The sequence below is a fragment of the Mus caroli genome, chromosome 19 (genome assembly GCF_900094665.2).
Source record: "Mus caroli chromosome 19, CAROLI_EIJ_v1.1, whole genome shotgun sequence".
In the NCBI taxonomy this organism is placed as follows: domain Eukaryota; kingdom Metazoa; phylum Chordata; class Mammalia; order Rodentia; family Muridae; genus Mus; species Mus caroli.
Genome location: NC_034588.1, coordinates 4,302,973 through 4,316,448, shown reverse-complemented (window position 1 = coordinate 4,316,448; position 13,476 = coordinate 4,302,973). Strand labels below are relative to the sequence as shown.

General features: G+C 43.2%; 1 protein-coding gene across 1 annotated transcript in view; it reads right to left on the bottom strand.

Moving 5' to 3' along the window:
• Positions 1 to 3,639: 3,639 nt before the first annotated feature.
• Positions 3,640 to 13,476, bottom strand: part of Plaat5 (phospholipase A and acyltransferase 5) — a 10,364-nt gene continuing 527 nt past the window's right edge. Inside the window, exons 2-4 of the mRNA XM_021152445.1 lie at positions 13,080 to 13,173; positions 11,889 to 11,997; positions 3,640 to 3,786 (exon numbers count right to left, since the gene is read on the bottom strand). Of these exons, the coding sequence (XP_021008104.1) occupies positions 3,640 to 3,786; positions 11,889 to 11,997; positions 13,080 to 13,173 (350 nt within the window). The remainder of the gene's footprint in view (positions 3,787 to 11,888; positions 11,998 to 13,079; positions 13,174 to 13,476) is intronic.

The following is a 13,476-nucleotide window of genomic DNA, read 5'->3' as shown; positions in this document are numbered from 1 at the left end:
ACAGTACCCACTTATAATAATGCTCAGCCTGTTAAAAGATATCAATGGGAAGTTCTTCCATGTGGAATTTAAAATAACCCAAATCTATGGCAATATTTTGTGCAGCAACCAGTAAAGATAATTTGAAAACAATTTCTTCAATCCATATCTACTGTCACATGGATGATATTTTGTTGGTTGATTCTGACACATATACTTTAGAGGAAAATATTTAAGGAAACTCCAAAGAATTCTGTCATGCTGGGGCTTACAGATTGCTCCTGAAAACCCAGGGAGAGGAGGTTCTATTAGCTATGGGGTTATAAAATAAGTCGACAAAAAAAAAAAAATCAGCTACACAAGGTACAGATCAGAAGAGATCAGTTGTGAACTCTGATTCTCAAAAATTAATGGGAGATATTAATTGGCTATGCCCTACCATTAGGTTAACTAATCAAGAGTTAAGTAATTTGTTTCAAACATTACAAGGAGATTCAGACTTAAACACTTCAAAATGGTTAACAAATGAAGCAGAGTTAACTCTGGAAAAACAGAGACTGCAAGATGATTTTGTAGATCACGTAGATCCTAAACTTGATGGTAGTTTGGTTATTTTGCCATCAACTCATTCTCCTGCAGGGCTCATAATAAAAAGGAAGACAGTTTTATGGAATGGATTTTCAGAGCACACAAAGTGAAAAAAATGATAAAGAATTACTTAGAAAAAGTTTCTGATTTAATCATAAAGGAAGAATAAGACTACATCAATTGTTGGGAACAGACCCAGCAGAAATCATAGTACTTTTTATTAATGCTAAAATTATGTCATTATAGGTTATCAATGAAGGTTAGCAAAAAAAAGTATGTAGCAACTATTTGGGAGGAATTAAAGGCAAATATCCTAAAAACAAGTGTCTTCAGTTTATAAAAAGAACTGATTGGATTCTCCCATGCATTTATTGTAAAAGGAACGCCAGTTCCTGAAGCACCTGCATTCTCTACTGATGCAAATAATAGTGAATGGCACGCTATAAGTCAGACAAAATAAGCAAAGTTATTTTTTTAATCTGTATTATTAAAAAGTAATGAAAATATAAAATATATTAAATGTATTAAATATATATTATACTATACAAAATATATTACTTATACATATATTATATATGTTATATATTATATGTTATATGTTACTTCATAAGTTATATAATCTATTATATTACATATTACATATTATATAATCACATATGTAGATATATAATATTGTATATTATATACATATATGTATATCATATGTGTATATATGTGTATGTATAATGTACATATGTGTATATATAATATATACTATTCTCTATTATATTTTAATATGTTATATATTATATAATATATAATGGTATATAGTACATATATTATATAAAATATATAATGTAATATATAGTATTAATATTATGTTATTATGTATTAATGTGTGGTATATATTAATGCATAGTAATATAATATTTACATTATATTAAATATATAATACATATTATATTATGTATTATATCTTATATTTTATATATTACATATATTATATATACTGTATTTTTTGTATTTTATATGTTACATGTTATATTATATTGATTGTATTATTTATATTTATATTTTTATGCAAATATTTATGAAATATATAAAATATACAAAAATGTTTATCACTAAAAATTAATAAAAAATAAACCCATACACTTCAATTCGAAAATCAGAGATGTGTACAATCTTTATGGTATTACTAGATTTTCCTTGATCTCTTAATATAATTACTCTCAATATGTAGAGTTCTTTTGCATATAGAAACTGCTGAATTTCCTGATAATTCAAAATTAACCTTGTTATTTATGCAATTGCAACAGGCAGTCAGAAATAGAAACTAACCATGATATATCATCCATATTTCATCTCACTCGGGCTTGTCAGATCCACTAGCACAAGGAAATTAAGAAATTGACCAAGTATTTATAGGAAATGTGTTAGAAGCCTCAAAATTTCATAAAAAGTATCATGTTTATAGTAAAAGCTTAAAAAGTGTCTCCGTCACCTAGCAACAAGTCAAGGAAATTATAAGGCAGTGTCCTACTTGTTCTTTGTGTAACCAAACTCCATTACCAGCCAGAAGTAGTCACAGGAGTATCGAAAGAAATGAAATCTGGCATGTAGGTGTGTTTCATTTTGCAGAATTTAGGAAGCTTCAGTTTGTGTGCCTTACCACTGATACACACACACTCAGGGTGTGCCTTACCACTGATACACACACACTCAGGGTGTGCCTTACCACTGACACACACACACACTCAGGGCTCCATGGACAGCTGCTTTGAGTTCTGAAAAGGCTGATTCTGTGATTTCACACTTATTGTAATAACGGCTATTATCAGATACCTATGCAAATCAATGCTAGCATTGTCTCTGCACATGTCTCCAGTAAGATAAAGCAGTTCTTTACATACTATAACATATAGCACATTATGGTATACCACACGATTGTACAGAACAAAAAGTTAATTCAATCACACATTAAAAGAAATGCTTAGTAAACAAAAAGGAAGAATAAAGAACCCCACCCCAGGGATAGACTCAATAGTGCTGCTAAGTTTAATTTTCTGAATGTTAATGAAAGCAGAGCAGCAGCAACCTATAGACACTAGGCTATAAAAAAAGAAGAAAAAAACCTGTGGAATTAAGTCAAGCTATATACTATAAAGACGTGTTGGAAGATGGAGCCCAAGAGAAAACACGCAAGAATCAAAGCAGCAAATCAAAGACCTTGGCCGTGCCTTTCTGTGATTCCATTTTGAGCCAGCAAGAACTGCCCAGGACACAAACTTCAAAAGGCACCAGATCACCTCCCCCTCCCCCATCTCCCCACCCTACCCTTGGGTCCAGCCTCCTGAGATCGCCATTATGAACAGTGATGCTAGACCACATTCAATTGTAAATTGTTTCACATCCCTCTATAAGCTCCCTCTACTTTCACCATCTGATCCCTCAGCAAATCTCCACTTCTCTTTAATAAGCCCCAAGTCCAGCTGAAACCATAGGAAATGAAATAAAGACCAGGAGAACACTTAGGACAGTGCTTCTTAAACTGTGGGTCATTTCCCCTTTGGGGGTTCAAATGACCATTTTACAGGAGTTACCTAAGACCATCACAACAGTAGCAAAATTATGAAGTAGCAACAAAAAAAATAATTTTATGGTTGGGGGTCACTACAACATGAGGAACTACTGTACGAAAGGGTCACAGCATTAGGAAGGTTGAGAACCAGTGACTTAGGATAAGGTGGCCTAGAGCTCACTGGAATATCCGGAAGACAACGGCTTTCACTTTGGGCAGGAAAGTGACAAAGATGATAAGGAAGTGGGAAGCATAACTTGGGAACAACATGAACCAGGTGGTGAGAGCAATGGTCCTTTGTGTTTTCGGGTGATGAACGATGCTAAATGATTGGCATCAGACCCAGAGGTTGAAAAGGATTTTAGGAACACTCTAAACTCCTGTCATTCTTAAGACACTGGACACTTGGTACTTGCTAATAAGCAAATAAAAGTCCAGGAATGTTTTCTTGCTAAAGGATGGAGGCTGAGGATAGCAGTGGTTGGTCATCCTTCCATTTACACTGCTAATTTCTAACCACTATCCCAGTAGCATATCCATCCACTCTTACTTGGGGGAGCCAGGTGGACCACGCAGTCATCTTCCACATAGATGGCCCAATGTTCATAGCCAATTCGAAAAATCTCAATCAGGTCTCCAGGTCTGGGTCTTGGATTGCCCTGTGATGGGAAGAAAGAACGAGGCAGATAAACTGCATGGACATGCCCGAGAACACCAGAGCCACAGCTCAGCCTATATGTAGAACCCCTCTCTGTGACCCATCACTTGACAAAAAGAAAGCTAATCTGGACCCTCGTCACCAGAACACCCCCACCCTGTCACAATATCGGGGTGTTAGTGCTAGTGATTAGCCTGCTGACTCTCAGCTCTGAATGTGACAACGCATCTCTGTACTCAAAAGCCCCACCATTCACCCAACAGTAAGAGATGCACCAGGGTCCCTGGGAACCTCCCGGGTGTGTGTGCCAGGCTTGCACACGCCATCCAGTGCCGCTGAAATGTGTGGCCTTCTCAAGGCCCTCTTTAGCTATCTCTCAGTATACACTCCTGGCTGGCTAGTTGGGCTACTGCATATCCCAGTCAGTATTGCAACGTTGGGCCATGCTTCTGTGCCACTGAAATAACCACTGCCCTCAGAAGCATCGCTGGGAATAGAACCATCCACACTGTGCCCCAAACAAATCCCTCTGATGCCATGGTCAACAGACCCTCTACTAAGTCCCATACACCCAGGGCACTTTAAAGCACAACAGACTTCCACCGCTCTTTCAGAGAGCCTGCAATCCAGAGGCCATCTTGAACTTTAATATTACTAAGTGTGGAAGCTAGGGAGATGGCTTAGCAGTTAAGAGCACTTACTGCTCTTTCAAAGGACGCAGGCTCTGTTCACAGCATCCACATAGTAGAGCCCACAACTGTCTGTAACTCCAGGACCCTCTTCTGGCATCTCTGGGTCTAAAGCACTTATGAGGGCACCAGGCACACACTTGATACATAGACATAAATACAGGCAAGCAATCATATACATAAATAAAATATTAAAAAATACTTTGTTCACAGGGTTGAACAAAGGGAGAAATGGCTCAGAGGTTAAGAGCACTTGATTCTTACAGAAGACCCAGGTTCAATTCCCAGCACCCACACAGAGACTCATAACTCTCCATAACTCCAGTTCCAGGGGATCTAATGCCCTCTTCTGACCTCCTTGAGTGTCAGGCACATGCATGGTACACGTACATATAAGCAGATAAAAGAACCATACACATAAAATCAATTAAAAATTTAAAATTAAAAGGCAATAGCCCACAATGTTTTGCATGCTTTAGGTCAGATTCTCAGACACTTTAATGTGCTATCTGGGCAGTCCTCCAAGCTTTTATCTTGACTTTGGTGGAAGAGAGTATGTTGAGACCTACAGGTCTGTTTCGCAAACGCCGCTCACTGGAGGAATACCTTTTTCTAAGCACACAGTCTACACCACACTGCTTCACTGAAGGGACCAGAGCTGAGGGATACAAAGAGCTTTACAAGGTTCCTTACTAACAAGCCCCAGAACTACCTAGTGCCCAGCAGAACCAGCTCTCCTTTTCTGCCTGAAGAGGAAATGCAGTGGCAAGTAAGTGGCCACTAGAGGGCAGCCAAATCCAGGCTTCACCTCCGGAAAGCAGATTCCTATTGTAAAATTTAACATGGATTTCAATGACTCCATTAAGTCCCTTCCCTCAGAGCTAAGGAAGCCCTGTGAAGGAAGAGGAGGAGGAGGAAGAGGAGGGAGTGTAAGAGTCAGAGGGTATGGAGGACAGCAGGAGATCAAGGCCCTCTACAAACTGAGCACAGGCCATCTGAGCACACAGAGGCTGAAGCCGCAAGCACAGGACCTGCATGGGCCTGCACCAGGCCCTCTGCATATATGTTATGGTTTCCGGTTTAGTCTGTTCATGGGACTCTTGCGTGTGGGCTCTTTCCCTCTGTTGGCTTGTCGTGTGCAACTTTACATTTGACAGGGTTGGGGTTTTATTTGATCTTATTATATTTTATTTTTGTTATGTTTTGTTGTTAATTCTTAAAAGCCTGTTCTTTTACAATGAAATACAGAAAAGGGGTGGATCCAGACGGGATGAGATGGGAGGGGAGAAGGAACTGGAAGGTGAGGAAGAGAAATCGTAATCAGGGTGTAGTGTAAGAGAAAATAATCAAGTTTTGATAAAAGAAAAAAAAACATTTTAAAAGAAAACATTTAAAAATATGGATTTCATGATTTCATGACCTTCCCTTCAGTACAATTACAGAGCTGTTTGGTTACCTCCAAAGTGCCGTACCCTTAAGATTATCATGCCGTATAGGTCATTGTGGCTCATAGGCCTGGGGCTGGAGACGACTGTTGGTTATTTACTCTCCCAGAGGACCCAGGTTCAGTTCCCAGCGTTCACCTCAGAGCTCACAACTATCTGCAACTCCAGCTCAAGGCACCCAGCGCCCTCTTCTGGCCTCCATGGGCACTTCTCGCATGTGGTGCACATATATACATGCAGACACAACCCCTATGCTCATTAAACAAATAAGTTTTATTGCGTCTGGGAGAGTTTGTCACTAGACAGTTTAGTAAAGTGGAGTTATTCACCCTAAATTCAAGGTCCCTCTCCTTAAGTTCCCTCATTCTCCAAATTTTTGGGAACAGTGGGAACTTATATCTACCCTCCCAAGTGGCCTCCAACAACGACCAACAATCCAGTGTTCAGTTTCTGAGTCCTTTACCCTGACTCTGTCTGACTCCACCCTGTCTAACATACACTGTTATTTCAAACCTCTCCGGGCATCCACTGCTTATTTCTTTGGCATAGGCTGACAACTCGGCTCTTGGCCCTCTCCCAGAAACAGGCACCCAAGTCAAACGCCAGACTCTAAAGGCATCCTAAATCAAATCAAGTGGGCATGGAGCAAGGAAGTGGGGAGAGAGTTTTGTTTTTGCCTTGGGCGGGGAGCAGGTGGCAAGAACAAGGCCACAGTAAGAGTGTTACTTTCAACTCTAGGAGAACCCAACCCGAGGTGCTTGGTCCATTTATAAAGCATACTAACTCTTTAGCTGGAATGTAACCAGCCGTCAGAGTCGCCACAGGAAGCTGGGAGGGAGAGCCCATTACTTAGGAGTGTGAGAGGAAGCCTCCAAAAGAGAAACAGAGGGATGAGGGGGAGGGAGCCGCACCTGTGCTAGAGATTCTACAAAGCAGATGAGGAAATTTCTCATGGTTACAGGGAGTTAAAATGCAGATTATCTTGGGATACTTTTAGTCCCTTTGGAAAGCCAGCCCGAGTCTGACCTAACATCCCTGTGGCTATCAAAACCATACAACCGACCCTTCACAGAACTAGCTTTTACCCATCCAAGTGCTGAAGCCTCTAACAGGATGTCCCCAGCTTGGCTGGAACGACTTTCCCATCCCCCCTACCACTGTCTCTGGTAAGTGCATTCGTTTCTTTGTCCTGCAACTAACAAAGAGCCCTGTAAGCACTTCCACAGTACAGAGCAGCATTTTCGGAACCCGACTCTGTGTTCCTAGGCCAGGCTCTCACATACGTGACTACAGAACAAACTCTGCTTTCCTCTGAGGCAAGACCTACGCCTCTTGCCCTCACTTTACCTTCTGCGGTTTCAGTGATCTACAGCCATCCACTGTGGTCCAAAAATATTAAGTGAAAAAAAAAAATGCTAGAAATGAACAACTCCTAAATCTCGTATTTCGTGCCCTTCGGAGGACCGAAATCTTGTATCTTTTGTTCTGCCCCATGGGGACACATCCTTGCTCTTGTATCCTTGCTATATATGCCCCCTGCCTGTTAATCGGAAAAACAAACAGGAACTGCTCTAGAATAACTGATAGTGAAACAAGTCCTTGAAACAAGGCAGTGCACCTGTGTGCTGTATATACACGTGTATATACAACAGACATGTACCCCAAAAGAGCCCAGCACTGCCCAGCTCCAAAGAGTCCTCCTCTGCTCTCACCTAACAGCAGTCACGAAGAAGTTTTGTGATTTCCCCGGACAGAGCGATGCGGTAGATGGTGACCATCGAGCCATCCTGGGCCACATGGTCAATCAGGAGAGATCTCTTGCAAGATGCAGATTGAGATCTCGAAGGCAAGAAGAAAATTATGGGGCAATGGGGGGGGGGCGGAGGGACTATCCCCACCCCAGCAGGTGGGTAAAGGTGAAGGCCTTCCGTAGAAGGTGAGAAAACAGAGACAAGGTAGGCAGACATGGTCTAAGACAGGTCACAAAAGACAAGGGGCACAAAGTGGATCTTTCTCCGAAGGAAGGACAACAGGACACATGGAAGTACTCGTGGTGAGGCTCTCACAGAGAGATCAACACTGATAGTTGATCACCAACCAGGTTGTCCCGGAAGTGAGGGTTCAAGAAGAAAGCCCAGAGAGGAAGGGCTTTGGGTTTTCAGTCACAGCTTTGTTTCAGCTTGAGTTTCCTTTTGTGTGTTTCTCTCTCTGCTGAATTCTGTTGTTAGATCCTGAACCTTTGCCTGTTGTCTTTGCCTGATTCAGCTGTATGTCTGTGTTTTCCTGGGCATCACTACATTTATCCCTAGGTTCTTCAAGTTCACTGAGGCACTGAGGTCTGGTTTAAACTCCTTAGATTCTTTGAAAACACTCATGGCTGTTCTTTTACATTCTGTGCTGTGGGCTTCATCTCAGTAACTCTTGTGGGAGGATATTTCTACAGAACTCGAGGATCTGGGGTTGAGAGCAGAAGCACGGAGCGTTCACACTTTGTCACATGACCTGGACAGGTGGACTTCTACTGTCAGTTGTGTGTCTGATGTGAGATTCTCGCCTGCCTCGGTTGGGCCAAAGCTTGACTGACTTCAGATCGGGTCCTTCAGACACTCGGTGTGGAGTTTTGATTAGAGGGACAAGAGTTGATTCCAATTCAGTAGTGACCATGAAAACTTGTGGCTGGAGCAGCTTGGGCGGATGTACAAGGTACACTAATCAAGCTGGGGCTGGGAGCAGGGTAGGGGGTCGGAGGGAGGATAGTGTGGGAGGTTCTGGGGAGCTCCCTGGACTGGGCCAGTGCCAAGACTGCACCTAGGAATAACACTTGAGGCAGAGAGATGAGAGGGGGCCTCTCTCAAGGCAAGAGCTGTTTATTTGCATTTGTCTGTTTAAGCTGACATGACTGAACTCATGGCTGACTGGATGCCCTAAACAACACATGCTAACCTCCTCAGCATTCCCCAGACTGTTAGCAAGGCAGGCATCATGCTGAGGCCCCTTCCTTCATGATAGGGTCACCTCTCTCTACTTTCCCTCTGCAGGGCTCACACGGAGAACAGGAGTGAAGACAAAGAGGAGGAGGACCCCCCTAGGGTTTCTTCTCACAAAGACACCAATCATGGCAGCTCAGGGCCTCACCCCATGACCTCGTTTAACCCTAACTAGTCTCTTACTCCAAATACAACTACACTGAAGGTTAGGACTTCAGCCTGTGACCTTGGAGGGATACATCCAGCTAGTCTATAAGAGCAAAACTATGCTGGGTTTACAGAGCAAGGGAAGAGCAACCCAAAGCAAATGACCTGTCGGAGGCAAAGACTCGGGGTCACTGGAGGTAGAAAATCATGAGGAACCTATAGCAAGCTGAGCAGAGTGGGCAGGGGATGGACATAGAACGGATATATGGAGACAGGAAAGGAAAGAGAAAAGAGTTGGGTTGCAGGTAGAGGCAGGAAGACGTCTGTGTCTAGCAAATCTTAAGACCTAGTTTCAGGAAAAGAGTTGGTTCTCCTTCCACCAGAAGCCACCAGTCAGGGACGTGGCCTCTAGCCAGCTGCCCATGCTACAGAGGATGCCCCACACACATGCACATACCAGCAGCACTAACTACGTTCAGTGCATTTATGAAGAACTGAATGTGGATACTGCCAAAGTACAGTGTATACGTGTATGAAATTCTCAAAGAACAGAGACCTACTCTTTTTAAAGGAAAAAGTGAAGAGGCTGATGCTTCTCACCTGCTCATAGCTCTCTAAACACAGGAACAAGAGTAGAACCAGGGATGAACTGAGAAAGGCCTGCATGGAGAGCTGAAGGCCACACAGCTTAGCCAGTGGTGACACACGTTTGTATTCCTGTTCTGCTAAGTGGCAAGGGAGCTCTTGAGGGAAAGAACAAGACCACTCTTGGACTCTGTTGGGCAAAGCCCTGCAGAGAAGCAATGCTGTGAATTCCTGCCACAATGCTCAGTGCCTGCCACCTATTCTTCCTCCACTCTGACTCCAGTTTCGCCGGCCACATGGAATGACCAGGTCCTGACACTTGCTCATGTCACCACGGGAAAGTCTTGGAGCTCGCCATCCATAGCACAAGTCTTTGCAATTGTTTCAGAGGGATCTTAAGTGTTAAAAGCAATAGCTACCCTGTAGCTCCAGAGGCAGCAGGGACTTTCTGCCCCATAATACTTACTGAAAAACAAATCTGACTTGGCAAGCACTCCACTGAGGATGTTTGAATTATGCAATATGAAGGGCTTATGAATTTTCATAACTACTGCCAACTAGTGCTGTTCTGTGTTTATATAAATTCTTCCTTGGAAGTATCATTTGAACAGACCCCCAACACTGACAGAAATGTTTGCAGTACCCTATGGAAGAGCCTTTAAGGAAAGCCAGAAATTCTCTTTGGTTGTGGCATTAGAGACACAAGCATTGGTCCGGTAAAAATGTTAGGATGACTGACATCTCTATAACCCAAAATAATTGATATACAGACCAATCACACACTTTTCTGCTATGTAATAAGAAAGGAAAACGTGTGGCTATTAGGATTCTTCTGCTAAAGAGACCATTTAAATGAAAGGATCACAAGGTCATAGTGAAAGCCAGTGGTAGCCTACAGCTGAGGTCTCCAGCAGACCCCAAACTCCTCACTAAAGCCAAGGCTTAGAGAACCAGAAAAGATGGCTCAGCCGGTTAAAGACATTGCAGCCAAATCTTAGTTTGATCCTGGAATCCACATGGTAGGTGAGGACCAACTTCTTCAAGCTGTCCTCTGCCCCCACCCCACCCCATGTGCCATATCCCCATACACAATCAATCAATCAATCAGTGCAAAACATGTCTTAAAACTAGATACATGCACCATCTCTACAAAATGCAAACTAATCTACAGGTGCCAGAAAGCAGGCTGGTCGCTGCCTGGAGATAGAGGCATGGGGGCAACAGGGAAGAGACGACAAACAGGTATGTTCAGTGGTGGCGCATGCCTTTAATCCCAGCACTTGGGAGGCAGAGGCAGGCAAATCTCTGAGCTCGAGGCCAGCCTGGTCTACAGAGTGAGTTCCAGGACAGCCAGGTCTACACAGAGAAAACCTGTCTCGGAAAAAAAAAATTTTAATTTAAAAAAAAAAAACATGCTTATGGATGTGTATGATGGCAAAGGGTTTCACAATTGAATACGTGTATCTGTGAGACCACAGACCCTCTTGCTGGCTCATGCACGTTCATTCTCCTCCCCCTACTCAGAAACCAGGCTGTGTGCCCCTGCAGCTCCCTTCTCTGAGACAGAGAGGTGATAAGAAACAGGTTGCTCTATGGCCTTGAAGCCCTTCACCAACTCCATCCCCTGGAGCTGCAGGATAAAATCACGGTCCTACCTACTGCCTGCCACCATGCCCTTAGGTATAGTGACATGGCCAAGATAGATCATGTGATATGATGCCTCCCCCCTCCACCCCCCCCCCCCCCCCCCCCCCCCCCCCCCCCCCCCCCCCCCACACACACACACTCTTCCAAACCTGTAAGAGTTAGAAACGCCTTTGTTCTCAGGATGTGAAGGGTCAGCACTCTTCCTCCAAGGCCTGTGGCTGCTAAGACACTCTCTCTTTCTCTAGCTCTCCAGCTCTCCCGATCCAAGGCCTCATGCTGCCCCGCCCCCCCCCACCAACGTTGTGAAGCTCTCTCTCCTCCTAATAAAGGTCTTCTTGGGGAGCCGGGTAATCTCATGTCAGCTCCTTCCCAGGAACCTGCCATTTTTCTCTTTTCAGCTCTAACATAACAATATCAGAATGGGTCTAATTGCATATTTTAAACATCTAGAATTTAAATATGGGCTAAATGTGCCTCAGGAAAACTACTTAAAAAAACACATAACCAATCTCTCATGTCGGTGCAGATATTTATTAGACGCAGAATAAAACACAATGACCGAGAAACTAAAACACTTATCCTATGGACCCCTGGGATACGCACCTCAACTGCTTGGTTTCTTTGTGTGCTTTCGATCTCTGAATTTGATGTTGGAACCAGCTCTGTCCTCTTCTTACTGGGTGTGAGCTCCAAACTAGTTTCCGGCTTCTCTCTAGAAAATGGTTTGGCAATCACATTGTAAACATCGTTCCACGGCTGTTGGAAAGTCTGTGTGACTGATCAGATCTGTGCTTTTAAAACACCTTTCAGTTTTGTCATCGAAAGAGACACACACACCTGCAAACTTGACTCCATGAAGATATTCATTTGCCTTCATACAGTTCAACAGCTCCAATTGCTTAAAACTGAGTGTGTAGGTGAGAAGTGTCACATTCAAAATGGAGTCCCTGGTCTCAAATTCAGACAAAAATGCTGCCATCAGGAGTGCTGGCACGCACTGCTGGCAAGAGCTACATTGAAGAATCTCANAAGCCATAACTTTGCACAAAGAGCACCATGTCCTGCCACAGTGTTGCTTCTCAGGGGATGCCCCTGCCCAGCAATCATCTTGGATTGGCATACCCTGCTGGTCCCTAAACACCCCTGTTATAATTAAACCTGTGGCCAAAGATGATCTATTCACAGCAACTTTAATTCTCTCGATTCAACTCTTCCCCTTCTCTACTCCTTGGAATGGGCTGCTGGCTTCCACAAGGTTGTGTACATTTTGCACTGAATTATGAACTTATTCTCAAATAAATTCTATTATTCATTCTCCCTTCCCCCTCTGGTCAGAGCTTTCTGATTATTTTCTAATTTGCACATTATTCTTTTCAAATCTCTATCAGTGAGTGATACACACTGATCTTAAAAGGAGAGAAGACAGTACATAATAGATTATAATAAAATGCAAAGAGCCTCAAACCTCTTCTCCTTGCCCCAACCTAATGCCCAGGCACAAACCTCCTAAATTTTTCATTGGTTTGTACTCCTACAAACCCACTCAACTTTCATGAGTCTGGAGAGTGGTCTTGTGGGTAAAAACTTCCACAAGATACACCAACAGTCATCGGGTCTGCAGCCTAGTTCAATCTTACCCAGCAGGCGCTACTCACTAGTTTGTCCTTGGCAGAAACCATCTGGAGGAGGCAGGTTAGGGGGTGGGTATGGTGTTCTGCAGAACTAACATCTAAATAAGATCTTCAAAAGTGCTTCTGGTACCCAAAGCCCTAGTTCTCATAGTAAGAATCTTACCCCTGCTGAAAGCTTCGGGCCTGTTCTAATCGGCGGTCTTGCTTGAGTTGCTTCGGCAAGAACTGGACCAACAGCGCTTGAGAACTTGCTGAGTCTAGTTCAGGAGGGAAGGGGTGTGATTTAATATACAGCTGCCTTCTGTGGGGGAAGGAGGGAGCCCCATGAAAGACCAACTCGAGCCAAAAGTGGGCTGCATGTTCTGATTTAGAATGGTGTCTAAAGCCAGGTGTGATGGTGAATGCCTCTAATCCCACCACTCTGAAGTCAGAGAGGCAGACGCATTTCTGTGAGTTCCAGGCCAACCTGATCTACATAGTAAGAGTTTGAGGCCAGCCAGGGCTACATAGCAAAACCCTGTCCAAAAAAAAAAAAAAAAAAAAAAAAAAAAAATATATAT